Genomic DNA, 24,119 nt, shown 5'->3' on the forward strand with positions numbered 1-24,119 from the left:
CAGAGGTTGGGCCTGGTTGGAGCAAGCCGGGCCTTCGAGGTGGGGCAGGGCCAGTCGAGAGAAAGCGGTTGGGTTTTTCCCATGCACTGGAATCCACAGGCTGCGCTGGTCACCAGGAGAAGCCGCTGGGGACAGAGGGGCAGAGGGGTAGGGGGCCATCACACTCCCAAGCTGGTGCCTGCTCAGTGACACCCCCATAAGCATCTGTGGCCAAACAGTGCAAAGCCACAGCACGGGCTGGGTGCAGAATCCACCCAGGCCTCTGATGCCAGGGCTGCGTGGCAAACCAGCCCCTCTCCAAGGCACCAGGAGGCAACACAGAAAGGATCATGCGCACAGGGAGTACCCAAGGACACAGGAGGGCCCCAGGGACCTCGGAGGACTCAGAGAGGCCACATGAACAGCCGTCAAGGCAGGCCCTTCTGAGACCGAGCAGTCAGGAGGCAGCGTTCCAGGAAATGTCGCACCGCAGTCGGGGCGAGAGCCCACACAGGACTGGGCGGGCGGCCAGGGCTCTGGGGAGGCTGCCTTTGGCTTCACCAGGGCTAGAGGGTGAGACCCAGTATCCAGAGAGCGCCGTGTGCCTGAGGGACCCCAGCCTCTCAGGTCCCACTGGGGTCCTGCTCTGGGGCTGGGGGAAGCCACGACAACCACCCGGTGGCAGGGAGGGGCTGAGGGCCAACAGCTCACACAGGCTCTCCCTAAGCACTTCCTCAGAGAAACTTGGACTCGGGGAATGGGCATCCAGGCCCCAAAAGAGTCACCCAGGCAGGACAGCCCTGGCACCTAGTGACACCAGCCAGAGGTGGGTCCAAGACCCACGCCTGCCCTTTCTGCCAGTGACCTGGGGTGAGTGGAGACTCCACTTCTCGTCTGCGAATGCTGACAGCAGTTCCTCCACACCCAGGGGCGGGCACGGCAGACTGAGGGACGGGTAGGAATCGCCCTCCGTGTGTACAGCAAGCTCTGGGCCAGAGGCAGATGCCCGGCCTGGCTCCTGTCAAAGCCTGGGCAGCCGGCAGGCCTCGACCCAGCCTGGTTGTCCACACGAGACCACCACGCAAGCCAGGCCCTTTCTGTCCACCACAGGTGTGCCCAGGACCTGCCAGGCCCGCACCCTCAACCAGCACACTGGCGACAAGTCTGGGAAGGCGGCTGCTTCCCAGGCAGGGCCCTGGGCTCATTCCAGGCCACAGGGGAAGGGGGCAGGCCACCGGCATGCATCCACCATCCTGGGTGGGTGAAGCAGAGAGGGCCCTCCCACTCCAGCAGATGACGACACCACTGCCTACCCACCTACCACGACTTTTCCCTGGCGTAAAATAGCAGACGTTTCCATGTGGCTGGTAGGAGTCCCATCACCTCCTGCCACCAAGAAGCTCCCCAGCCTGGGCACAGGGTGGTGGGTGGGAGAGCTGGCCCTCTCCTGGCCTGGCCTGGAGTGTACAGCCTGGACAGCATCCCTCTACACAGGCCGGCCAGGCTTAGGGAGTCATGCCTGTCATCTCAGGGTGGCTGAGCACAGCGACGGACCACGAAGCTGGCCCCACTTCCCCCGCACCAGAGTGAGAGCCTGGCCACAGTGCTCAGCCGTGTGTACTATAAACACTGTACTCGAGAACACTAATTGCCACAGTTATGTGAGCGGCAAACAGGACACCATTTTTCAGACTCCAAAAAGGTTTTCATCTCTTCTGCCCAAATGCCCCCTCTAGCATGGGTCCACCAGAGACAGATCAACCCAAGCAGGTCTCTACTGCAGCCTCCAGCAAACGTTACTCGCCCAGGCCACCCTTCTGGGGCTGTCTTCTATCTCCTTTTTTTTTTTTTTTTTTTTTTTTTTGAGACAGGGTCTCATTCTGTCACCCAGGCTGCAGTGCAGTGGTGCGATCATGGCTCACTAGAGCCTCAACCTCCCAGACCTAAGCAATCCTCTCACCTCAGCCTCCCGAGTAGCTGGGACTACAGGCATGTGCCACCACGCCCGGCTAATTCTCATGTTTTTTGTAGAGATGGGGTTTTGCCACGTTGCCCAGGCTGGTCTTGAGCTCCTGGGTTCAAGTAATCACCCGCCTCAGCCTCCCAAAGTGTTGGGATTCCAGGCATGAGCCTCAGCGCCCGGCCAGTGTCTCACATCCTCATCCCCCAGCTGCCAACAGACCCATCCCCAGGAGAAAAGGGAAGGAAGAAACAGAAGGCAAGGGGCACACTGACAGCAGAGGGAGAGACCCCCAGGAATCCCCTGCCCCGCCCCCAGCCGAGGTCTGACTCCAGGCCCAGAGGACTTCGGAGGGCCGGGAGAGGCAGGGAGGGGAGGAGAGGCACCGAAGAGTCAGGCTGAAACCTTCCTAACAGTCTCAGTCCCCAGGCGTGAGCGGCCACAGTGCTGCTGAACAATGCACTTTTGAATTCAATTAAAGCGATTATCTGTTGTGCCAAATAAATTGTGTACAGCATATATCCCGAGGCACTTTACACCTCCGGGCTCATTATTCCCTAACTGTTTCCTCCTGTTTCTGCGTCTCAAATTAAATTGCTGATAATATGCGCCAAAATAAAAAATGAACGCACCTTGTCCCAAGAAAATTGATTCTCCCTTTTCCTGAACTGGCGATGGCCAGGTTTTATATACTCTGTTCTTGGTGATCATTAGTAATTCAATTTTCTTTTTATTAGCCCCCTTATCTGCTGAGCAATATAGTGGCAGGGCTGACCTCTTTCGCACGGGTAAATGTTTAAAATCTTTTCCCTGATTAATTTTGCCAGTTAAGAAAAAGAGGAGAAATGGCCCGGCTCTTAGCCATCACAATGAATAAAGCTTAATGTTGATTGTGATGGAATTTCTAATGCCAGGGAAATTGATTGAACGCGGCAATTACGCTGCAATAGTAACTCAGGGGAGATGGGATCGCTTTCTCCTGGCCGTAGCCTTTTGGTTATTTAAAATAATCCAATTTGCAAGGATAATTATGTATTAGCGTTTTATCTGCCACTTGAAATGAACAGGGGAGTTTCGATACTGGCCCAGCATTAGCAGGTTATTGCTGCAAATTACTTGGTATCTGCTTTCTTTCACATAAAAAGGAAATTAGGCGATCAATTACCAAAAAAGGGTGGACGGAGGCGATAGGAGGGGCAAGCACGCCCTCTGCTGGCCACTGGGCCGCACGGCAAGGCTGAAGTGCGGCGGGGGAGGGAGGCGGCAGCAGGGCTGCCTGGCAGCTTTCAGAAGCCCCTGTCCCTGGTGCAGGAGCCCACAGGGCAGTCGTCCCCAGCTGGACACTGGGACACTGCCGTCTCCTTGAAGAGGAGAGATGGAGCTGGAACTAAGCTTTTGCTGGGCAGAAAATGGGGAAAGAAAACTCCAAACAGCCAAAGGCAGGAGCAGTCCCACCTGGCTGCCCCATCCACAGCCCACACGACCCCAGCATCCAGGAACGAACACCCCGGCCGATGGAGGCCTTGGCCACCCGGGAGGGCTGAAGGAGGGCCTGGGAAGGGCTCACTGGCTCACCAGAGCACTGCAGCATTCAACGAAACAAAGCTGGGCCCTGCCCAGAAACCCACTGGCCAAGGCAGAGGACAGGCAGGCCTCAGTTCTTAGGCAGGCAGGCATGGAGACGGTGGGCCTTGCAGGAGGGCACCTGGGGGAGCCACTCAACAGCTTCCTGGGCCCCAGCCTCCCATCTCCTCAGCAGACGCCCTGGCCATGCCCACCTCCCCTGCGGCCAGCTTGGAGTCTCGCGGTGGCTGTCTCTGGGGTCAGCCACCTGAGTGACCAGGCCAGGACGCAGGCTCGGCCTCTCACCTCCGCGCACATCTCCACAGGCTCCCTGCCTGCTTGAGAGCCTGCGGACTCCGTTCCTTGGCCTGGCGTCAGTGGCCTCACGCACAGGCCCTCCCGACTCTGCCCACTCAGGCCTGCCAGACACCCCGGGGCCCTGGACACGCCCCTCCCAGGGTCCTCCCCTGTCCCTCCCTGGCTTCCCAACGTAACCAGAACCAACCCCCCGTTCCCTCCTGTGGCCTACAAGACCCTTTCCCAGGAGCTGGTCCCTCTGCCCCGTTGGCTGCATCCTCTCCAAGCCACACTCCCAGATGGTGAACTGGCCCCACAGCCTCCTTGTGCTCCAGAACGCAGTAAGCTCGTTCCCACCTCCACCTCAGCCTCAGAGCTGAGCCCTATTCGCTCCTCTCTGCTCAGGTCACCTCCTCAGAGAAGCCCTCCCACTCGCCGACCACCTCTCTGCAGCTGGCCCTGTGCTCTCCCCCTGCCTGTTCCTCAGAAGGCGTTTTCCACCCAGGAGCACCTTCCTGGCTGATGTACAAGCACTCCAGTGGCTGCCTGTCTCCACCACTGGAAGGCGGCTCCAGCCTCATCATCTCTTCACCTTCACTGCAGTATCCCCAGGAGCCGGCAGGCTGCCAGGCACAGTGACTCAACCGCACTTGCCAGTTGGGCCAGTGGTGGGCAAGTGAGTGGGACACCTTCCCCACCCCTTCCTCACACAGGACCCTCTCCTCTCACTCCATGCAGCCGCCACGCTGGTCTTTTTTTTTTTTTTTTTTTTGAGACAAAATGTCACTCTGTCGCCCAGGCTGGAGTACAATGGCACGATCTGACCTCTGCCTCCTGGGTTCAAGTGATTCTCCTGCCTCAGCCTCCCGAGTAGATGGGATTACAGGCGCTCGCCACCACGCCCAGCTAATTTTTGTATTTTTAGTAGAGACCGGGTTTTGCCATGTTGCCAAGGCTGGTCTTGAACTCCTGACCTCAGGTGATCCACCCGCCTCGGCCTCCCAGTGTGCTGGGATCACAGGCGTGAGCCACCACGCCCAGCCTCACGTTGGTCTTTAACTATGAGTTTGGCTGGGCACAGTAGCTCACACCTGTAATCCCAGCACTTTAAGAGACTAAGGCAGGAGGATCACTTGAGCCCAGAAGTTCAAGACCAGCCTAGGCAACAAAGCAAGACCCTGTCCCTACAAAAAAATTAAAAACTAGCCAGGCACAGTGACATGCACCTGTAGTCCCAGCTATTCAGCAGGGTCACTTGAGCCCAGGAGGTTGAGGCTGCAATGAGCCGTGACTGCACCACTGTACTCCGGCCTGGGAGGGAAGCACGGCCCTGTTTCTAAAAACATTAAAAAAAAAAAACAACGATGAGATCAATTACGCCCTTCCCTCTAGTGAGGCAGGACCACAGCAGCCCCTCAGCTGTGCACTCCGAAATGGTCAGCCGGCGAAGCTGGTGGCCTCCCAAACCCACTCTTCCCGGCAGGAGTCCGGGGGGCGCCGAGCAAGGCCCCACCAGCAGGAAGCAACCTCCCCCATCCCCTGCCTATACCCCACTCTACTAGAGGCCTGAAGAGGGAGCAGGCCAGGTGAGCAGGGCTGAACCTGCACCCAGTGGGGAGCCTCTCACCCCAACCACCACGCCATCTGCAAGCCTCGGCCTCCTAGGGCTCAGCAGCCCCTGCTGGCCTCCCAGAGCTGGACACCTCCCCAATCCCTCCTCCCCAAGTGACCAGGGGATACCGCCAACTGTCCAAGCCACCCCTACCATCCACTCCCAGACAAGCCCACGACCTAACCGCCATCCGGCCACCTCACTGTGGCCACCAGGGACCGCATGGGTCTCTGCTTGCTCCCTGTCACCAGGATGAAATCCACGTGTCCTGGCGTGCAGCAGGTGTCGGCTAACGGGGGACAGCCGACCAGCGCCCCCAGCCCCACCTCCTCCCACCCCACTGTGCTGTAACACCCGGCTGCATCGCCCCATTCAGCCTTCCACCTGGGACCCAACGCCCTGCCCTCCCGCGACAGCCCCCACACGGCTCTTGGGTCTGCCCAGGCCCAGCTCCTTCCAGAGCCGTCTGAAGCCTCCCTAGATGACGGTATGCTTGGCTGGGTTTCTTTTTTTTTTGAGACAGAGTCTCGTTCTGTCGCCCAGACTGGAATGAAATGGCACGATCTCGGCTCACTGCAACCTCCCAGGCTCGAGCAATTCTCCTCCCTCAGCCTCCCGAGTAGCTGGGATTACAGGTATGTGCCACCATGCCCAGCTAATTTTTGTATTTTTGGTAAAGACGGGGTTTTGCCATGTTGCCCAGGCTGGTCTTGAACTCCTGGCCTCAAGTGATCCTCCCACCTTGGCCTCCCAAAGAGCTGGGATTACAGCCATGAGCAACCGCGCCCAGCCTTGGCTAGATTTCTGAGCACCGGTTCCCAGTCAGAGTGCCCAGGTCCAAGCCTGCTCAATCCCCAATGCCCCACCTTCTCCAGATGTCACAGACACGAGCTCGGGAAGTCACTGCCCTAACGCGCCCAGCAGAGCCACAGAGTCGCACAGGACCAGGTGCACACAGACGAACGTGGCTCCACGCTGACCCCCACAGTGTCTGGGGGGTGCCATACCCAAGGGCTCTGGACCCTCACCACATACCCCCAACCACGTGCCCGCCTGGAGGCCACTCCCCCAGTGTGTCCTGGCAAACATCACCGCAGTGGGGGTCAACCTCAACGGGGCTACGCCCCACAATCTGCAGGCCGGGGCCTTCCCACGCCACCACAGGGGCTCTCAGGGGCTCAGACCAGTTCTCTCCAGGCGCGACTGGGCACACTTAGAGTGGTACAGCAGGAGACCAGACCAATTCTTTCAGGCCACTCAAAAAACTCACACAGTACCATGTGACACTCAGAAAGGGCAGGGCAGGTAGACCTGCAGCCCCAGCCAGCTGAGCACAGAAGGGCCCTGGAGGAGGCAGAGGCCTGGGGGTGCCCAGCGCAGCACAAGCGAGGGCTTCACCCCTGCTTAAGGGCTCAGCAGCCGCCGCCCTCTCCTCCCTCAGGAGGGACACAGCTGGGTCCATACCAAGGGACACACAGAAGAGGCCACAGTGCCTGCCCAGCAGCACATCCCACACCCAGACTGCAGGACGCAGCATCCGGGCCCTATCCTCTATCCGCCAGCCCACCACCACCCACTGTCTGCCAGGCAGCGCCCTCCCAGCCAGGGCCTCTACCAGCATGAGGCAGGGAAGGTGCCCATGGCTCCTGACAGGCCAGCATATCCCGTCAGGCAGGCCCAGCCCCAGTGCCCAGCGCCACTGCTCCCAGCATACCTTCCTTGGTGGGGAGGTGGGCCCGGCTCGGTGGCAGGCGACATAGTCGGTGCGTGGTGACCTGTACCAGGCCCTTGTTGGGGGTCTTCTTCAGGACAGGGCTGCTCTTCCCCCTGAGGGCCTGTCTCCGCCGGAGGCTGAGGTGGCTCTTGGTGGTGGTGGCAGGTGAGGTGCTGCTTTTCTTGTCTCCAGGAAGGCTGTGGAGACAAAATACAGGCAGCTCTCAACAAGCCCTGGGGGTTCTGCCCACCCACCCTTCCTCACCAGGACCCGAGGAGCGTGGGAGCAGCTCCTGAAGGCCAGGACCAGGCCACAGCGGGTCCTTTCTGGACCCTGCCTCTCTCAACCCATGGTGGCCCTGCCCACCCTCCACAGCCAGGCTGAGGCGGCAGGCTTGGATCCACAATCCCAGATGACCCCAGAACTAGGGCAGGCTGCCATGCTCCCAGGGAGAGCAGAGGGGCCTCAGTGCTCCATCCCCACCCGCATGTCCACCCCCTCCCCATCTGCCCAGGAAAAAGGAGCCTCTACATGGGGCAAAGAGAAGGGCCGACATCCCTGAGGAGAGCGGCCACCGGCCCCAAGTGGCCTGCCAAGCCCCTCAGTAAGGAGGCAGCTTCTCCACGCTCCCTCTCCACACTTCCTGGACAGAGGGAGCTGCCAGCATGGTTTAGAGCAGAGTTGCCACCGAGAAACGGCCAGGAGCAGGAGCCGGGTGCCCATGCGCCTCAAGACGGCACCTATCTGGGGGACGAGAGCCAGAGAGAATGAGCTACACGAGCCAGCAACCTAGACCAGACGGCAGGGCGCCACTGTGCCTGATGACGAAGGCAGGACCTCCGCCCTCTGCCCAGCAGGTGCAGCCACCACCTTAGCTGCCAACCTCATGGAGTCCCCGAGCCCAGACCAAGCACTGTGCCATGACACCATCTCTGAGTCTCATCACAAGTCCGCAAGGGTGGAGGCCAGGAGAGATGTGCGCCAAGCAAGTGACTGACTCTGCCTGGCTGCCTGGCCAAGGGGGCTGGGACCTAACACCAATCTGCTCGCCCTGGGACCAAAGGCCAACTGCAGCCTCAGCACTCCGCGAGGGAGGCCACAGAGCCCAAAGCCAGGAATGCCTAAGGAGGCTCCCACCTACCAGCAGCCCCCGGCCCCTGCCCACTCAGCCCAGCTGGAGCAGCCCTCAGCCGGAGGGCCAGCAAAGGCCAGGCCTCCTGGAGCCCAAGCCCTAGAAACAGGGCATGCAGGAAAGAACAGGCACGCCTGGCAGGGCCCAGAGCTCTGGTCCACCTCCCAGCACAGACCCGTGGCCAGCAGGTCCAGGCCAGGGGCAGACACACTGCTCTCTGTCTCACCATCCCCCTGGGGACACATGGACCCTGGGCTGGTCCCTGGGAGCTACTCCCCCTGCGCCTGGCCTAGCACAAAGCCTTCCCTCTGTGAACCCTGTGCAACTGGAATGGAAGCTGCCCCCAGCGAGCTGCTTGTCTCTCACCGGCAGGACAAAGGATGGGCTTGCCAGCAGTGTGAGGGACGGGAAACCTGTCCCCTAAGTCTATGCCGGCCAGGGCCCCGGCCCCAGGCAAGCCCAAACCACCACAGCAGCACTTCCTGCCTCATTTCTTGCTGGAAATGTGAACGCAACTGCAGGCAAAGCTCCGAGCTCAGCAGATCCATTAGGGGTGCCAAACAAACCCTCCTCACAGCCCCTCACACTCTACCGCAGCCAGCCGGGATGCCCACCTTGTGCTGCCACGTCTCCGGATGATCTTGGTGCGGCTCTTCACTTTGTAAGCCGAGAGCGGGGTCTCCCCAGAGAGGGGCTTCAAGCCACTGTGTCCTACTGCTGGTCTGTCCCCCGACGGGGACCTAGACAGGACTGGGGAGAGCTGGGAGGCATGGTCCTTGCTGCCGGCCTCCGACTGCCAACGGAAGGAGGAAGAGGAGGAGGCAGAGGGGCTGGAGGCCTTCCACTTGTACTTGCTGGGGGCAGACCCTGGCTTCGAGGACGTGGCTGGCTTCCTGGGCTTGGGCTCTGGGTCAGCTATGAGCTGCGGCTTCTCCACCTTGTTTGCCATGCCAGCAGAGGCCTTGCACACGTTCTCTGCAGCCACTCTGGGACTGAGGGCCCTCCGAGCAGCACGGGGACTCTTCGCGGAGGCAGCCACCCATTTGTAGTTGTTTTTCCGGAACTTGTTAGTTCGACAGGTCACAACCAGCGAGGCCTCCCGGGCCTGCCTGGGTCCTGAGGCCGGTCTGGCGGGGCCCCCCACTGAGCCAGACGGAACTGGCTGATCTGTGTGGCCAGCATCTACTCTCCTGTCCCCAAGGAGCTGTGGAGCACAGCTGGCCACGGAATGAGAACCCAGCTTCCGGCCCAGGGCCACGCCAGTGCGTGGGGGCAGAGGGGAGGATGGGAAGCTCGCCTTGACGGCAATCACGCTCTCACTGACTGTCCGGCGGGGCTCCCGGGGGCTGTCGCCCACACTGCCCACTGACTTCACCATCCTGGGCTTACCAGGCTCTTTCTGGCAGACCAGAAGAGGATCTTCCACACTGCAGGTCCCCCTGGCTCTTGTTGGCCTCGAGGGCTGCAGCTGTCCCCAAGGGGGCTCACCTTCACCTTCCCGGGGCCTTTGGTCACTCCAGGGGGTGTCCTCATATTCTTCCAAAGAGCCCCGCTGGGCCCCTGAGGCACTGGCAGAGCCAGACTTTGATGGCGGTTTAACTTTGATGACCACGTTCTGACCTTGACTGAGCTGGACCTGTCCCTCAAGGACATGCTGCTGCGGGACAGGAGCCTGGCACCCCCGGGCCTCGTGCAACGGCCGCACAGCATGGTCGGCAGGAGGGTCTGAGGGTCCCGGGGGCCGATTCACGAGGGAGTATTTCTTGCGCCACGAAGGCCCATGGTGGGAAGAGTAGCCCCTCCGGCTTGGACGAGGGTAGCGGGCACTAAAGACTCTGCCACTGTGGTAAGTGGGTGGCTGCCACCCAGAAGTTGCTGGGGTACCAGGGGCCGGGGCATTGCCGTGGAGGGTTTTGTAGTCATCAATCAGACCTGAGAAGACAGAACCACAGGCCCAGTTAGCCAGAGGGTAACCGCGATAATCATGACTACCCTGGAAGGGCTTCAGCTGGCAAGATACCCCCAGATCCCATCTCACTTCTGAGCCCCTGCCAGTTTCAGGAGGGACAGCTCCCAGAGCCTGGGACTCACTGACACCTCAGCCCGCGTCACCTGGGCCTGTCGCTTCTATGAGCCTTTTCTCCATCAGCTCCACTTCAGTCCCACTTCTGCCTGCTTCACACAGAAATGAACCGTGTGGTGTAACAAGCCTTATTTGCTGGTCTACTGAGCCCACAATCATTTGATGAGACGCATCACTCAGTCTGAAGAGAATCGCAGCGATCCCCTCTGCACTGCTTGAATCAGAGGGGACACGTGGCCGCACAGGCCCTCTGGCTTGCCTACAGATGGAAAGGAGTCACTCCACTGAGCGTAACAGAACTGACACTCTCGAGGACCCCACGCCTGACAACAGGAAAAAAGAATACTAGGAGCAGAGGCCACTGCTCTGCCAGATTCATAGTCTTCCCTGCAGAAGAGGAGACAGCAATGGGCTAGAGTCCTACTGCAGTGAACTGACACAACCACAGGACTTTCCAAATAAGTCCCTGGATAGCTACCCCGGTGCAGGAGGGCCAGGAACACAGGCAAGGGCAGCAGCAGCCAGCCTCCCAGTTATTAGCATTCCCCCACCACAGGCCCTGCCCCCGGGGGCACAGAAAGCCACATCCAGACGTGTTGATGCCCCAGAGCAGGTGTGATGGGAGCCCAAGAAGTGTCCCCAAGTGGGAGGCAGCCCACCTGGCCTCTTATCCATACACACTTTCCCAATCCTTAAGTATTCCCTTTGTGAGAGTAAAAGCAAAAAGGATTTTTAATTTTTAAAGTTTTTTTTGTTTGGTTGGTTTTGGCTTTTTATTTGAGATGCGGTTTTTCTCTGTTGTCCAGGCTGGAGTGCAGTGGCCCAATCACGGCTCACTGCAGCCGGCACCTCCAGGGCACAAGCAAACCTTCCACCTCTGAGTAGCTGGGACAACAGGCGCAAGCCACCACGCCCATCTCACTTTTTAAAATTTTTCTGTAGAGACGGGCTCTCGTCATGTTGCCCAGGATGGTCTCAAACTCCCGGGCTCAAGCCATCCTCCTGCCATGGCCTCCCAAAGTACTGGGATTACAGGTGTGGGCCACTGCGTCCGAACATGGATTTTTTTTTTAAGTTTAGAAAGACCAATTTGGGTTTTTTAATGTTTAAGTGTGGAAGCTGAAGCCTGTTCAGTCTGCGCCTGGAATGGCAAGGGGAGTGTGACTGTTCGGAGAAAAGGGGCATCAAAACCGGGCGTCGAGGCTGGGAGCGGTGGCTCATGCCTGTAATCCCAGCACTTTGGGAGGCCGAGGCGGGTGAATCACCTGAGGTCGGGAGTTAGAGACCATCCTGGCCAACATGGTGAAACCCCGTCTCTACTCAAAATACAAAAATTAGCCAGGAGTTCTGGCGCCTACCTGTAATCCCACCTACTCCGGAGGCTGAGGCAGGAGAATCGCTCGAACCCAGGATGAGGAGATTGCAGTGAGCCGTGATCGCGTCACCGCACCCCAGCCTGGGTGACAGAGCAAGACTCTGTCTCAAAAAAAACCAGGCGTCAAGGAAGGAACCCGCGTGCGCCCTTAGCCTGCTCTGCTGAAATGAGCCATGAACTAGTCCCAGCCCCGCAGTGGGGCGCGGGGAGAGAGAGTGGGCGCCGGGGGACGAGACAGCCCGTGGTGGTGGGGAGGGCCGCCGCCCCCCGCGGGTTACTAAGCGACGGCCCTGCCTCCACCCTCTGCAGCCCCAGCAAGGCCGGCACCACTCCCTCGACAAAGCTGGAGTCGGGGACTGACCCCGGCCCTGAGCCGGCCCACAAGTCCTGACGGACCCTATCGTCCCCCACCCCAGCCGCCACCCAGAACACGCGGGCGGTGAGCGACCCCTTCGACAAGGGGGCAGGGGACCCGCCGCGAGGTGAGGGGGAAAGAAGGGGACTCGCGTCCCGGCCCCCGCCGGACCTACCCTGCAGTAGGCGGATCTGCCGCCGTAATATCTCCTTTTCCTCCATCTCCCGAGTCCGCGACGGCCGGCCAAGCCCCCGCGACGTCACTGCTACGCGACCTTTTTCCCGCGGGCGGGGCGGAGCGGGCCAGGGCGGAGCTGCCGGGAGCAGGCCCGGATGTCTGCCGACCGCCGAGGACCCGCCGTCGCCCTGACAACGGCAGCGGGGAGGCGGAGCCGCGCACGCGCAGAGCGAGGCGGGGACGTCACTAGTGAGCGCCGGGAAGTGGCCTGGTAGCGGCTGGGAAGGGACTGCTTGGGCTCTGGGAGGCCGCGCGGGCCTAGCTTGTGCAGTCCGGGATCGCGTCCCCTTGGGAGACTTGGCGAGGGGCGAGACCTGGGGCCCACCCAGCCCATACCGCAGTTCCTTCCCACAGTCCCTGCGTTTCATTTCGCCCCGGTTGAGTGTTGGGGGGAGTCTACGCTGGGACCCATGGGAGAAGGGCCAGTTAACAATTACTCTTGACCCAGGAGGGTCTGTGAAACCTCTTACTGTGGCCAGAGGAGAAGACATCGGAGAGCAGGGTTCCCTGGATAGACATGTTGAACGTCTGAAAACATGAAAGTTTTTAGTTCGTCATTGGAAACATGTACAAGTGTAAACCTCTGTGCGCTGTTGGTGGGAATGTAAATGGCGCAGCACCGCAGAAAACTATGGAGATTCCACAAAAGGTTAAAAGTAGAACTACCGGATATGAGGGCGATCTGGCTGCGACACCTGTCATCCCATTGATCGCCAGGGTTGATTCGGCTGATCTGGCTGGCTAGGCGGGTGTCCCCTTCCTTCCTCACTGCTTCATGTGCGTCCCTCCCGAAGCTGCAGCTCAGTCGAAGAGAACGACCATACCCAGTAGAGGAGCTGGGCTTCCCTGGTAGAACCTCCAAACAAGCTCTCAAGGTCCATTTGTAGGAGAACGTAGAGGTAGTCAAGCTTCCAAGATTCCAGACACATCCAAATGAGGCGCTGCATGTGGCAATCTGCCTTTCTAGGAGAAAACAAAAATGGAACTACGGTATGATCCAGCAACCCTACTTCTGGCTATATTCCCAAAAGAATGGAAATCAGAGACTCAAACATATTTGTGCCCCCATGTTCACTGCAGCATTTTTCCCAATAGCCAAAAGACGGAAACAACGCAAGTGTCCACGGGTGGATGGAAGGATAAACAAAATGTGGTCCATACAAACAATGAAATATTTTTCAGCCTTAAAATGGAAGGAAATTCGGCCGGGCGCGGTGGCTCACGCCTGTAATCCTAGCACTTTGGGAGGCTGAGGCGGGCGGATCACGAGGTCAGGAGTTTTGAGACAAGTGTGGTCAACATGGTGAAACCCCGTCTCTGCTAAAAATACAAAAAATTAGCCAGGTGTGGTGGCACGCACCTGTGGTCCCAGCTACTCAGGAGGCTGAGGCAGAAGAATCGCTTGAACCCGGGAGGCGGAGGTTGCAATGAGCCAAGAGCAAGCCACTGCACTCTAGCCTGGGCGACAGAGCTAGACTTTGTCTCAAAAAAAAAAAAAAAGAAGGAAATTCTAACACAGGATACACCATGGATAAACCTTGAAAACATTGTGCTTTGTAAAATAAGCCGGTCACTAAAAGACAAATCTTGTGTGATTCCACTTCCATGAAGTATCTAGAATACAGATTCCTAGAGACAGAAGGTAGATGAGAGGTTCAGTGGCTGGGATAAGGAGGAATGGAGAAATGTTGCTTAATGGGTGTAGGCTTTCTGTTTGGAGTGATGAAAAAGTTTTGGAAGTAGTGGTGATGGTTACACAAAATTATGACGGTAATAATGCCACTGAATTGTACATGTTAAAATGGCTAGGCTGGGCTGGGTGCAGTGGCTTATGCCTGTAATCCCAGCACTTTGGGAGGACGAGGCGGGCGGATCACAAGGTCAGGAGATCGAGACCATCCTGGCTAACACGGTGAAACCCCGCCACTACTAAAAATACAAAAATTAGCTGGGCGTTGTGGTGGGTGCCTGTAGTCCCAGTTACTCGGGAGGCTGAGACAGGAGACTGGCGGAGCGAGACCCTTTTTTTTTTTTTGAGACTGCAAAGCCCTTCTTAAGGTTCTGTACCAGCACTTTGGGAGGCCGAGGTGGGTGGATCACCTGAGGTCAGGAGTTAGAGACCAGCCTGACCAACATGGTGAAACCCTGTCTCTATTAAAAATACAAAAATTAGCTGGATGTGGTGGGGGGGGTGCCTGTAATCCCAGCTACTCAGGAGGCTGAGGCAGGAGAATCACTTGAACCCGGGAAGCCGAGGTTGCACTGAGCCAAGATCGCACCATTGCACTCCAGCCTGGGCGACGAGTGAAACTGTATCTCAAAAAAATAAAAATAAAATAAATTTCTTCAGGCTGAAGAGGATACAATATGGAGACTCAGATCTACAAGAAGAAAGAGTATAGGAAATGAGAAGTGTGTTAGGAAATGAAAATGTTTTCTCTTTTCTCTAAAACAAGTAGCTGCAGCAAAAATAAGATACCAAGGTTTCTAACATATGTAGACGTGAGACACATGGCAACAGTGACGCAGAGGACTCCCGTGCATGGTGCCTCTGAGGAGACACCTGTGCACGCAGGTAAGGACGCAGTCCACAGCCTCCGCCCAGCCCGCCTCTGTCCTGCTCCCAAGGCCAGCACTAGCGAGCCTAGTGTCAGTCCACCTCACATACAGTGATGGGCACTGTGAGGGCTTCTCTAGCGGCAGCAGCAAAGGCAGCTTGCTGGCTGGAGAGGGCTGGCTCCCCGAGCAGAAGGGTGAATGAATGGAGGCTGGGAAGTCCAGGCAGTAGAACAGGCTGACTCAGGCCATGGGAGCCCCAGCCAGGAGTCCCACCTAGCCCAGATGGATCTAGGAGAGGCGGAATCCATGTGAAACCATCTTTGCTTCCTGCTGCCTTGCAGACCCCATCCAAGTGCCACCCAGTCCTGTCTATCCTCCCTCCTCATCCTCCTCCTCTCCCGTTGCAACTCTCCCAGCTGAACACTTGGCTAGAGTTTCTGCCTCTCTCCCTCCAGGCAGCCTGCGAGTGGCCTGGAGACAAGCCCATGGGTGACTCTGGAGTGACCTATGTGCCAGGACATGGGTGACCATGAGAGCACTCTGAGAATGAATGGGATGAAATTTCCCACCATGGGGCTTGATGAGCACTTGTGCAGTGGACTAGCCCTGTCTCGTTTCCCTGGAGACTCTTGTGGCCACTGCCTTGTGACAGCCGGGACTGGCCTACCGGACCATGACTAGCACATGCAGAGCATTGAGAACGGAATGTTTGCGCCCCCACATGCTAAATTCCTCTGTTGAAATCCAAACCGTCAGTGTGATAGAATCAGGAAGTGGGGCCTCTGGAAGGTGGTTAGGTCATGAGAGTGGAACCCTCGTGAATGGGACTAGTGCCCTATAAGAAGCAGACAGGACGAGCGCGATGGCTCACGCCTGTAATCCCGGCACTTTGGGAGGCCAAGATGGGCGGATCACGAGGTCAAAAGATCGAGACCAGCCTGGCTAACATGGTGAAACACCATCTCTACTAAGAATACAAAAAGTAGCCGGGCGTGGTGGCAGGCACCTGTAGTCCCAGCTACTTGGGAGGCTGAGGCAGGAGAATGGCGTGAACGCGGGAGGCGGAGGTTGCAGTGAGCCGAGATTGGTGCCACTGCACTCCAGCCTGGGCGACAAAGCGAGACTCCGACTCAAAAATAAATAAATAAATAAAAACAGGAAAGGAATAAATGGGTGGCTATCGATAGCAGAGTAGCAGTGTGGGCTGCTTGACTGACTCTTGTTACGATCATTTCTTCATTACGTGATAAACCAGCAGTGGATTACTCATGAGTTTTCCAGGAAAGGGGTGGGGAGTTCCTGGAACGCATTGTCCTCCCCCTTTCAGACCACATAGAGTAACTTGTGGAAGATACTGGCGTTTGTAAACCGTCATGGTGCCGGCGGGAATTTCCCGCAGTATGCTAACGTGTTGCAATGAGGGCACAGTGAGCCGTGAGGATGAATAGAGGTCCTTTCATCACCATCTTGGTGTTGGAATGAGACCACCACTTCTCCTGTTGTCCTTCCCAGCTTCTCCCCCACCTCCCCTTTTCCCTAGTTTATAAGACAGGAGAAAAGGGAGAAAGCAAAAAGTTGGAAAGAAACAGAAGTAAGATAAATAGCTAGACGACCTTGGTGCCACCACCTGGCCCTGGTAGTTAAAATAATAATAATAATATTAGGCCGGGCGCGGTGGCTCACACCTGTAATCCCAGCACTTTGGGAGGCTGAGGCGGGCAGATCACGGGGTCAGGAGATCGAGACCATCCTGGCTAACACGGTGAAACCCCGTCTCTACTAAAAACACAAAAAATTAGCCGGGCGTAGTGGCGGGCGCCTGTAGTCCCAGCTACTCCGGAGGCTGAGGCAGGAGAATGGTGTGAACCCAGGAGGCGGAGCTTGCAGTGAGCCGAGATCGCGCCACTGCACTCCAGCCTGGGTGACAGAGCGAGACTGCATCTCAAAAAATAATAATAATAATAATATTAACCCCTGACCAAAACTACTGGTGTTGCCTGTAAATTCCAGACATTGTATGAGAAAGCACTGTGAAACTTTTTGTTCTGTGAGCTGATGTATGTAGCCCCCAGTCACGTTCCTCACGCTTACTTGAGCTATCATGACCCTTTCACGGGGACCCCTTAGAGTTGTAAGCTCTTAAAAGGGCTAGGAATTTCTTTTTCAGGGAGCTCGCTTCTTAAGACATGAGTCTGCTGACGCTCCCAGCCTAATAAAAACCTCTTCCTTCTTTAATCCGGTGTCTGGGTTGTTTTGACTGCGGCTCGTCCTGCTACAGCGTTGATGGGTTTTGACGGGCTTCTTTACCACAGCCCGCTTTATCAGTGGGCTCTTTGTGACCTGTATCTTGTGAAACAAGTCATGCTGAACTCCCATCACATCGGAACCAGGAAGTGGACCCTCACCAACAACCCAGCCAAGCTGGCACTTTGCTCTCAGACTCTCAGCCTTCAGAATTATGAGAAATTTCACTGTCTAAGCCACTGATTCTTTTTTTTTGAGACGGAGTTTTGCTCTCATCACCCAGACTGGAGTGCAATGGCGTGATCTCAGCTCACTCAACCTCTGCCTCCGGGTTCAAGCGATTTTTGTGCCTCAGCCTCTTGAGTAGCTGGGACTACAGGCACCTGCCACCACGCCTGGCTAATTTTTTTTTTTTGAGACAGAGTCTCGCTCTGTCACCCAGGCTGGAGTGCAGTGGCGCGATCTCGGCTCACTGCAAGCTCCGCCTCCCGGGTTCACACCATTCTCCTGCCTCAGCCTCCCGAGTAGCTGGGACTACAGGTGCCCGCCACCACACCCGGCTAATTTTTGTATTTTTAGTAGAGACGGGGTTTCACCGTGTTAGCGAGGATGGTCTCGATCCCCTGACCTCGTGACCCGCCCACCTCAGCCTCCCAAAGTGCTGGGATTACAGGCATGAGCCACCACGACCGGCCCAACGCCTGGCTAATTTTTGTAGTTTTAGTAGAGATGGTTTCACCATGTTGGCCAGGCTGGTGTCGAACTCCTGACCTCAGGTGATTCACCTGCCTCAACCTCCCAAAGTGCTGGTAGTACAGGCATGAGCCACCGTGCCCGGCCATAAGCCACCGATTCTGTGGTGATTTTCATAGCAGCTCGAGCTGAGTGAGACTCCAGTTTCCTACCACTGACCCTCCTGCCAACAGTTATCTGCCCAACATGTTGGCCGACTGACTGTCTCTTGCCCGCCAGTGAACCCAGATGGCACCACAGGGACCAGACTTGAGCCATCTTAGGCGAACACAGCCTAAATTACCAACTCCCGTAACTATCAGCAAATCAGTGGATGTGGTTTTAAGCCACTGCATTTTAGGGTGCTTTGTGACACAGCAAAAACTGATGTATTCTTGGGTAGTAGGGTGGTGGGAGAGGCCCAGCCACTTGCTGAGACAGGGCAAGGTGTGTGAGTTTGTTTTCTGGGGTTGTGAAACTGTAAATGGGATGTGAGCACTGTCAGAGTCAACTTGCTAAAACTGGTCCCCGCAGTTACGCTGAAAGCTCTGGCACGTGTGAAACTGGCAAACGTGAAAACAACCCACCTTGGCGGGAAGCAGAGTCACCTAAACCGCCTGCCGTGCACACCGGTGTTCGGAAGGGCAGCACACTGCACATCCTGGCCAGGCTGCTTCGTGGCCATCTCTCCCACCGGGGTCTGCAGGTGCTGGCCGCCCACTCTTCCTTGGTGTCTCCTTTCTTCTCGTGGAGCCCCTTCCCATAGCGCTGCCCAGTGTGGGTCTGAGTGGGGTGGGATTCCCATCAGACTTCAGTAAACAGATGAACCCCGAGAGTAAGCCATCACTGTTGTCTGTTGCGGTGGACTTCTCCCCTCCTTCCCCACGGGAGATTTTTCTCTGTCCCCATCCCACCTCCCTCTGCTCTCCTCCCCTCCTCAACACCCAGCTTCCAGCTCTTTTCTTATGCAGAGGCTTTCTCTGCACCAGAGCCTAAGCAGCCTTCTTCCCTCTGGGTCCGCAAGCTGCCCTGCGCCTGCCCAACACCCCCCCAGGGGTGCCCTGGGCCTCAAAGCACCCCACTTCTCTCCAGCCCAACCTCAGAAGGCTGCCCCAAGCACTAGCCTCTGTTGGGGAAGGGAGGACTAATAAGACGCAGTGTAGCCATGCTAAACGCACTTTTATCAGGGGACATGCACAGAATGTCAGGCCTTTTGTGGGCTTGTTATGCACCCCACGTCCCCCAACACCACTCCCCGGACCCCACCACCCCTCCACCCCACCCCTAACCCCATCTCATTGCCCTGCAAAAGTCCCTGCCTCTCCCCTCCAGTGACCCAGCCACACCCACCTCGGGGGTGTGGCCCTGGAGCCCTGACCCCTCCAGCCACCTTCCTTGCCAGGTGGGGGTTCTGCATGCAGCCAGGCCCCAGGCCCTCATGATAGTGGCAGGAGACAGACAAATGCCTACGCAGATAGGAGTGGGTCCCTGGTGGAGCCCCACCTTCAAGCCAAAGACAGCCTGAAAGCCAAGCTACAAGTTAAATCCTCAGACCGGATTGAGAACCTGTCTTCTGTCTGGCGTGCTTTCCTCTAATTCGTCCCCACCCTTCACCTATTTTACATATACCTACCCTACTGAATTGGCTTTCTACATCATCATGCCCACCTTTCAGTGGTGCCTTTGCTTTAGTCTCTCTTTGAATGCCCACAAACCAATCAGCATGCCCTCCCCTGTTCTGAGCCCATAAAAGCCCAGGACTCAGCCACATTGGGAGAGAAACCGCCCCAGCATCATCCCCTCCACTGACAGCTATTCCATTGCTCCTAAAATTATTCTCCACCCTCCTCACTCTTTATTGGGGTGTGTTGGGGTTGTTTGGAGACAGAGTCTCACTCTGTCACCCAGGCTGGAGTGCAGTGACGCAATTTCGGCTCACTGTAACCACCTCCTGGGTTCAACCAATTCACCTGCCTCAGCCTCCCGAGTAGCTGAGACTACAGGTGCCCACCACCACACCTGGCTAATTTTTGTATTTTTATTTTTTGAGACAGAGTCTCACTCTGTCACCCAGGCTGGAGTGCAGTGGCGTGATCTCAGCTCACTGCAACCTCCACGTCCCGGGTTCAAGCGATTCTCTTGCCTCAGCCTCCCAAGTAGCTGGAATTACAGGTGCCCACCACACCTGGCTTTTTTTTTTTCTTTTTTTTTTTAGTAGAGACAGGGTTTCACCAGTTGGCCAGGCTGGTCTCAGACTTTTGACCTCAAGTGATCCTCCCACCTCAGCCTCCCAGGCCTGAGCCACTGCGCCCAGCCCCTCCTCACTATCTGATTGTCAACATATCCTCATTCTTCTTGGATGCAGTACAAGAGCATGGGACCCATCAAACGTGGTACACAGAAGGCTGTAACACTGTGGTCCTCTGCCCTCCATGACAGAAATGGCGGTGGGCCTGAGCCAGCCCTGAAGTTGAGGGCCGAGGCAGGGCAAGGGCCGGCTGGGTGTCTCCAGCTGGCAAAAGTGATTGAGGAAAGTCCTGCATCACTCAGGTGGGAACAGGTGTCTGGCTAGCCACACCCAGTGCCCCATGATGCCCCTTGTGCCCTCTATTATGGAGGGAGAAAGTGACGGTGGGAGAAAACTGCTCTAGAGGTCCGGGGGTCCCCCTCATCCCACTCTCCCCACTGTCACGGATGCGCAGTGACACCTACCTCCCACTGCAAGGCCCTCACACCCTCTGGGCTGGGGCCCTTGGGAGAAAGTATATTTTTATTTTTGAGATGGATTCTTGCTCTGTCACCCAGGCTGGAGTGCAGTGTTGTGATCTTGGCTCACTGCAACCTCTGCTTCCCAAGTTCAAGCGATTCTCCTGCCTCAGCCTCCTGAGTAGGCGCATACCACCATGTCCGGCTAATTTTTCTATTTTTAGTAGAGATGGGGTTTCACCACGTTGCTCAGGCTGGTCTCCAACTCCTGACCTCATGTGATCCGCCCACCTTGGACTCCCAAAGTGTTGGGATTACAGGCATGAGCCACAGCACCAAGCCAAGAAAGTGTATTTTGTTGGTCTCCTGTTCCTGAGGTCAGGCATTGCCATCAGACTCTCCGGGACCATGGTGGGGGGAGGGTGTGAATCTCTCTGTGCCAGGCTTCCATGGGCATTAAACACTGGCCAAAGCGCAGGAGTTCCCCACCTGCATGGAAAACATTCCCCACCCCAAAGTAATGCCTGGATCCTGGCAGTGACAGCTTCTTCTAGCAAAGTGAAGAGAGGCGGAGGCCCAGAAAGCCAGAAGCCAGGTGGGGAATGCTTCTGTGTCACCCTCCCTCAAGCCCACCCCAAACCTGCCCAGGGAGCAACACTCCTTCCAGAGCTGGGGAGGAAAGGACAGGCCTCAGGGCAGGGACCCCAGAAGGAGACAGGATGGGGGGTGCGTGCCAGGGAAGAGCGCTGGGAGGCAAGGCCTGGGTTCCCTGCAGGCAGCGGCTGGCCCCTAACCCCATCGCCCTCTGCCCCAGGAGGGGGTGTAAGCCGTGGGGTGCCCAGGAGCTGCTGGGGGAGTTTTCCTGAGGCCCCCTGGCCTTAGCAGGGCTCTTCTGCCACCTGCCTCTCCTCACTCTTGGGGCGCCTCTGAACCCGACACCCCCTCCCACAGGGCCCCCATCACCACAATCCGCCCCATGTGGGCTCAGACGCCCAAAGCCCTGGAGGTGGGGTGGGGGGTGGGTTGTGTGTAGAGCACGGGGCAGGAGGACCAGCAAAAGTGAAGCCGTGAAGAGGCAGGGTGGGGCAGAGTGGGAAAGGCGGGGAGGGGTAGGGGAGTGGGGGGAGGGGAGGGGAGGGTGGGGGGAGGGGAGGGGAGGGTGGGGGGAGGGGAGGGGCAAGGCAGAGAAGCCAGCGAGGAGTGAGGCTGCCAGGACATGGTGGGGACTTCCCCGGCACCCCAGACCCCCTCGGGAGCTGCTGCCAGGCCAGGACAGGGTCTGGCAGGCACCTGAAGTCCCGCCCTGAGCAGGGCTGGTTCCCGAGGCCGGGTTGTCCAGGTCGCGGTCAGGCGTGGGTCCTCGTGCCCTTCCCGGCTCCGGGATCACCTCTCTCGCTGGTCCCCTCCTCCGTGCTCTGCGCGCCTCCACCCTAGCGCTTGTCTTGGCTCCTAGGACCAGGGGCCTGGACGCTGCTCAGGGCAGAGGCGTCCCCTCTGAGGGGCTGGCCCCTCAGCCGCACTCCGAGACAGCCGCCCCCGGGGCCGCCCTTCCTTGGAGCCCCGCCGCCCGCCGCTCACTCTGCACACGCAGCAGAAGGGACGTGGTGTTCCCCAGGCTCTGGCCCCCCAGGACCTGCGCGGATCTGGCCCAGGGCGCCTCGCCGACTTCCGTAAACTGGGCGGAGGGATGAACCCCGGCACAGGGGACGGAGGCGCTCGCCCTCTCGCTGCAGAGTTCCGCCCTCAACACTTCTGGCCCCGCCTGTGAATGGGGGCTGGACCGATGGGGCGGGGCCGGCCTCCCTCCCTCCTCCCAGGCTGACCTCTGCCCTCCTTCGAGCACTTCCCGTTCGGGGTGTTGATTAAAGAACTGAGTGTGGACAGAGCACCTGTCCTCGCCAGCGCCCAGCTGGAAGCTGAGGTAACTTCGTCACTGCCCGTTGACCTGCGGGCACAGTGGGCCACACCTTGCTCAGCCGTCCGGGCCCTCACCTGCCCCTCCTGCCCGCAGACGGCGCCTGCATGGCCTCAGACCAAGTCCCACAGGGGCTGCCGTGCCTGCCGCCTCCACCCCATTCCCCCACGAGGCAGCGAGGCCTTCCCGGAAAATAAGCCTGGGCTCTTCACACCCCTGCTGGAGGCAAGGCCCGCCCTGCACTCTGGAGGCCGCCACCTCCTGCCGGTGTCTGGGAGGGGCCTGACGCACCACAGACCTAGAGGCTGCGAGGCTGTACAGGGCTTTCCAGGAATTTTGCTGCAAAGGAAAGGAGAAAAGCGGGAGGAGAGGAGGAGGGAGGAGGCTCAGACGGGCTCACCTTCCTGCAGCGGACAGCCCCGGGCGTGGCGCTGGCTGCGCACCGTGACCTGCACACGAACACACACAGCGACATGTGCACACACAGGAACACAGAGGCCCACTTACATATAAATGCAGATGCGTGCCTGCATCAGCGAGCGGGAGCACATGGGCAAATGCACGTGTACATGCCCTACGTGAACACAAACCCGTGGACACAACACGCACGTGCATGCACCCGCACACAGACACGCGCACAAACGCGCACACGTACGTGTATGCACACACGCACAAACATGCACAAAACACGGACGTGCATGCACACGCGCACATGTCCACAACACGCACGTGCATACACATACGCACAATACGCACGTGTGTGCTCACGTGCACAGACGCACACAACACGCACGTGCATACACGCGCACAACGCGCACACAACACTCAGGTGCATAAACACGCGCAAACGCACAACACACACGTGCATACACACGTGCACAAACACGCTCAACATGCACGTGCAAGCACCCGCATACAAACACGCACACAACACCCAAGTGCATACACACGCACACAAACACGCACCTGCATGGACACGCGCACAACAGCCACACAACACGCACGTGCATACACACGCGCACAAACGCGTTAGTCTCTACTTAGGCTCCTGGAGCCTCTTACTACCATAAGCAAGGATTCTGGGCCCACACCCAGCTAATGGGCTCCAGCTGGACCAGAGCTAGAAGCCCGCCAGGCCGAGTTGGGTACCCCCTGCCCTAGGTGCCCATCACCAGCCAAAGCTCTCAGGCCTGCCTGTGTCCAGCCTGGGGTACACAGCAGTTCTGGGTTTCTGATTACACAAGATAATGTTTCCTTCTGTTGGCATCTGAATTTCCAGTTATTTGTGGCTGCAGCATTCCAACGCACACACCACCAGAAATCCCCTTCAGCATACTGGCCTCAGACCTGCCAGGGCAGAGACCTTGTCTTGTTTGCTGCTAGAACCCGGGATCGCTGGAAAATCACCTAGCAGCAGGTGCTAATACACATTTGTTGGATGAATGAGTGAGTGTGACAGAGCCTTCAGGGTGAGGCTCAGGCCAGGTCAGCCAGGCAGGGTGGGGGGCTGGTGTGGCCCCAGAGCTCTTGGAGGTAAAGGCCAAGAGGCAGAATGTGGTGGTGAAGGGTGGAGGGTGCAGAGCCCCAGGCTGCCGCAACATCCCTGCCCTGGACACCTCCAGCTGGGCTCAGGGTTGGGCTGCAGGATCTGGGTGA

The 24,119-nt window shown here is 57.9% G+C and overlaps 1 protein-coding gene across 5 annotated transcripts in view; it reads right to left on the minus strand.

The window, feature by feature from the left end:
* The window catches only part of ZC3H3 (zinc finger CCCH-type containing 3), a 114,196-nt gene extending 91,882 nt beyond the window's left edge, over nucleotides 1-22,314 (minus strand). The window contains exons 1-5 of one of the 5 annotated variants that reach the window (XM_063709572.1): nucleotides 21,839-22,251; nucleotides 18,430-18,625; nucleotides 12,246-13,266; nucleotides 8,872-10,189; nucleotides 7,126-7,322 (exon numbers count right to left, since the gene is read on the minus strand). In XM_063709572.1, coding sequence (XP_063565642.1) covers nucleotides 7,126-7,322; nucleotides 8,872-10,189; nucleotides 12,246-12,798 — 2,068 coding nt within the window. In that variant the 5' untranslated portion in view covers nucleotides 12,799-13,266; nucleotides 18,430-18,625; nucleotides 21,839-22,251. Of the gene's footprint in view, nucleotides 1-7,125; nucleotides 7,323-8,871; nucleotides 10,190-12,245; nucleotides 13,271-18,429; nucleotides 18,626-21,838 lie in introns of those variants that run through there. The other 4 variants (XM_063709575.1, XM_063709574.1, XM_063709573.1 and 1 more) reach the window with 4 other exon arrangements.
* Nucleotides 22,315-24,119: the final 1,805 nt, after the last annotated feature.

The sequence above is a fragment of the Gorilla gorilla genome, chromosome 7, assembly GCF_029281585.2.
Source record: "Gorilla gorilla gorilla isolate KB3781 chromosome 7, NHGRI_mGorGor1-v2.1_pri, whole genome shotgun sequence".
Classification (NCBI taxonomy): Eukaryota; Metazoa; Chordata; class Mammalia; order Primates; family Hominidae; genus Gorilla; species Gorilla gorilla.